Source organism: Phascolarctos cinereus, unplaced genomic scaffold (genome assembly GCF_003287225.1).
Source record: "Phascolarctos cinereus isolate Bilbo 61053 unplaced genomic scaffold, phaCin_HiC Scaffold_7;HRSCAF=346, whole genome shotgun sequence".
NCBI lineage: Eukaryota > Metazoa > Chordata > Mammalia > Diprotodontia > Phascolarctidae > Phascolarctos > Phascolarctos cinereus.
The window spans coordinates 125,852,865-125,854,940 of record NW_027556180.1 but is presented as its reverse complement, the minus strand read 5'-3'; the positions used below and the strand labels follow the sequence as shown (position 1 = coordinate 125,854,940).

Genomic DNA, 2,076 nt, shown 5'->3' with positions numbered 1-2,076 from the left:
ACAGGCTCCCCGTGACAGTGGCAGGCAGCATGGGGAGCCTGACCTGAGAGACGCTCTTACACAGCAGGTTCACGTGTTGTCACTGGACCAGATCAGGGCCATCCGAAACACAAATGAATATACCGAGGGACCTACAGTAGCTCCACGACCTGGGCTCAAACCTGCCCCTCGACCCTCCACTCAACACAAAAATGAAAGACTCCATGGATTAACTGAGCACCGTCAGCTTAGCAGGGTCCAACATTCACAGACACATTCTTTTGTTCGGGCACCTCTTTCTCGATCCATCAGCACTGTGAGTACAGGATCGAGAAGCAGTACAAGGACAAGTACCAGTAGCAGTTCCTCCGAACAAAGACTTTTAGGATCATCCTTTTCTTCTTCAGGGCTAGTTGCTGATGGGATAATCCGGGTGCAGCCCAAATCTGAGCTCAAGCCAGGTGAACTGAAACCCTTGAGCAAGGAAGACTTGGGTATGCATGCCTACAGGTGTGAGGATTGTGGGAAGTGTAAGTGTAAGGAGTGCACCTATCCAAGGCCTTTGCCATCAGACTGGATCTGTGACAAACAGTGTCTTTGCTCAGCTCAGAACGTGATTGATTATGGGACTTGTGTATGCTGTGTGAAAGGCCTCTTCTATCACTGCTCCAATGATGATGAGGATAACTGTGCTGACAACCCCTGCTCTTGCAGTCAGTCTCATTGCTGTACTCGGTGGTCTGCCATGGGGGTCATGTCCCTCTTTCTACCTTGTTTGTGGTGTTATCTTCCTGCCAAGGGTTGCCTTAAGTTGTGCCAGGGGTGTTATGACCGAGTTAACAGGCCTGGGTGCCGCTGTAAAAACTCAAACACAGTTTGCTGCAGAGTTCCCAGTGTCCCACCTAGGAACTTTGAAAAACCAACATAGCATCATTAATCAGGAATACTGCAATAATAATAAGAACTATTTCTCTCTCTCTCTCTCTCTCTCTCTCTCTCTCTCTCTCTCTCTCTCTCTCTCTCTCTCTCTCTCTCCTCTCTCTCTCTCTTTCTCTCTCTCTCTCTCTCTCTCTCTCTCTCTCTCTCTCCCCCCCCTACTCTCTCTCCCCCCCTCCCTCCTCTCTTATCCCTCCCCCTCCCCTCTCTTTCTTAACACATATGCAACCAACTAAACAGTTATAATCTTGGCACTGTTAGTAAGGGTTGGGATATACTTTGCTGTTTGCAGTGAAATGCTTTTTTTGTGTGTGTGCCATCTTAACTGATAGGCTTGTTAGAACACAGCTAATGGAGCTCAAAATATGGGATACAGAACTTGGTGACCCACATATTGCATAAGCTAAAGCAACATAGACACTCCTAGGCAACTTTATCATTTGTGAATAGTACTTGCAAAGTTTGTAAATTAGCAGATGACTCCTTTTTCCATTGTTTTCTGCCAGAGATAATGTGCTATATTTTTGTATATACAATAATATTTGCAACTGTGAAAAAACAAGTTGTGCCATAATGCATGGCACAGTCACAAAATATTATACTAATATGTTGTACATTCGGAAGAATGTGAATCAATCAGTATGTTTTTAGATTGTATTTTGCCTTACAGAAAGCCTTTATTGCAAGACTCTGATTTCCCTTTGGACTTCATGTATATTGTACAGTTACAGTAAAATTCAGCCTTTATTTTCTAATTTTTTTCAACATATTGTTTAGTGTAAAGAATATTTATTTGAAGTTTTATTATTTTATAAAGAAGAAGAATATTTATTTTAAGAGGCATCTTACAAATTTCACCCCTTTTATGAGGACGTGATAGTTGCTGCAAGTAAGGGGTTACAGATGCATATGTTCAATATAAAATAGAAAATATATTAACGTTTGAAATTAAACTGGGCTGTTTGTCTTCTTTTCCCTCTGTTTCTGTGAGATTAAAATTCTGGCTATGAGATTTCTAACAATTTTAAAGGGATGAAAATTTTTTCGCAGCTTATTTTTAACATATGATCAAGCCATCACTATCAAAGTGAAAGAGATAATGAGCCAGTTTACCTTGGTGACTCAAGCAAAACATGTCTTTGTGGTGGGAGTCAATGTTGT

General features: G+C 41.9%; 1 protein-coding gene across 2 annotated transcripts in view; it reads left to right on the top strand.

Moving 5' to 3' along the window:
- Window positions 1-1,028, top strand: part of SPRY2 (sprouty RTK signaling antagonist 2) — a 5,582-nt gene extending 4,554 nt beyond the window's left edge. For both annotated transcript variants that reach the window (XM_020975283.2, XM_020975284.2), the window contains exon 2: window positions 1-1,028. This exon is cut by the window's left edge and continues 95 nt beyond it. In XM_020975283.2, the coding sequence (XP_020830942.1) occupies window positions 1-907 (907 nt within the window). In that variant the 3' untranslated portion in view covers window positions 908-1,028.
- Window positions 1,029-2,076: the final 1,048 nt, after the last annotated feature.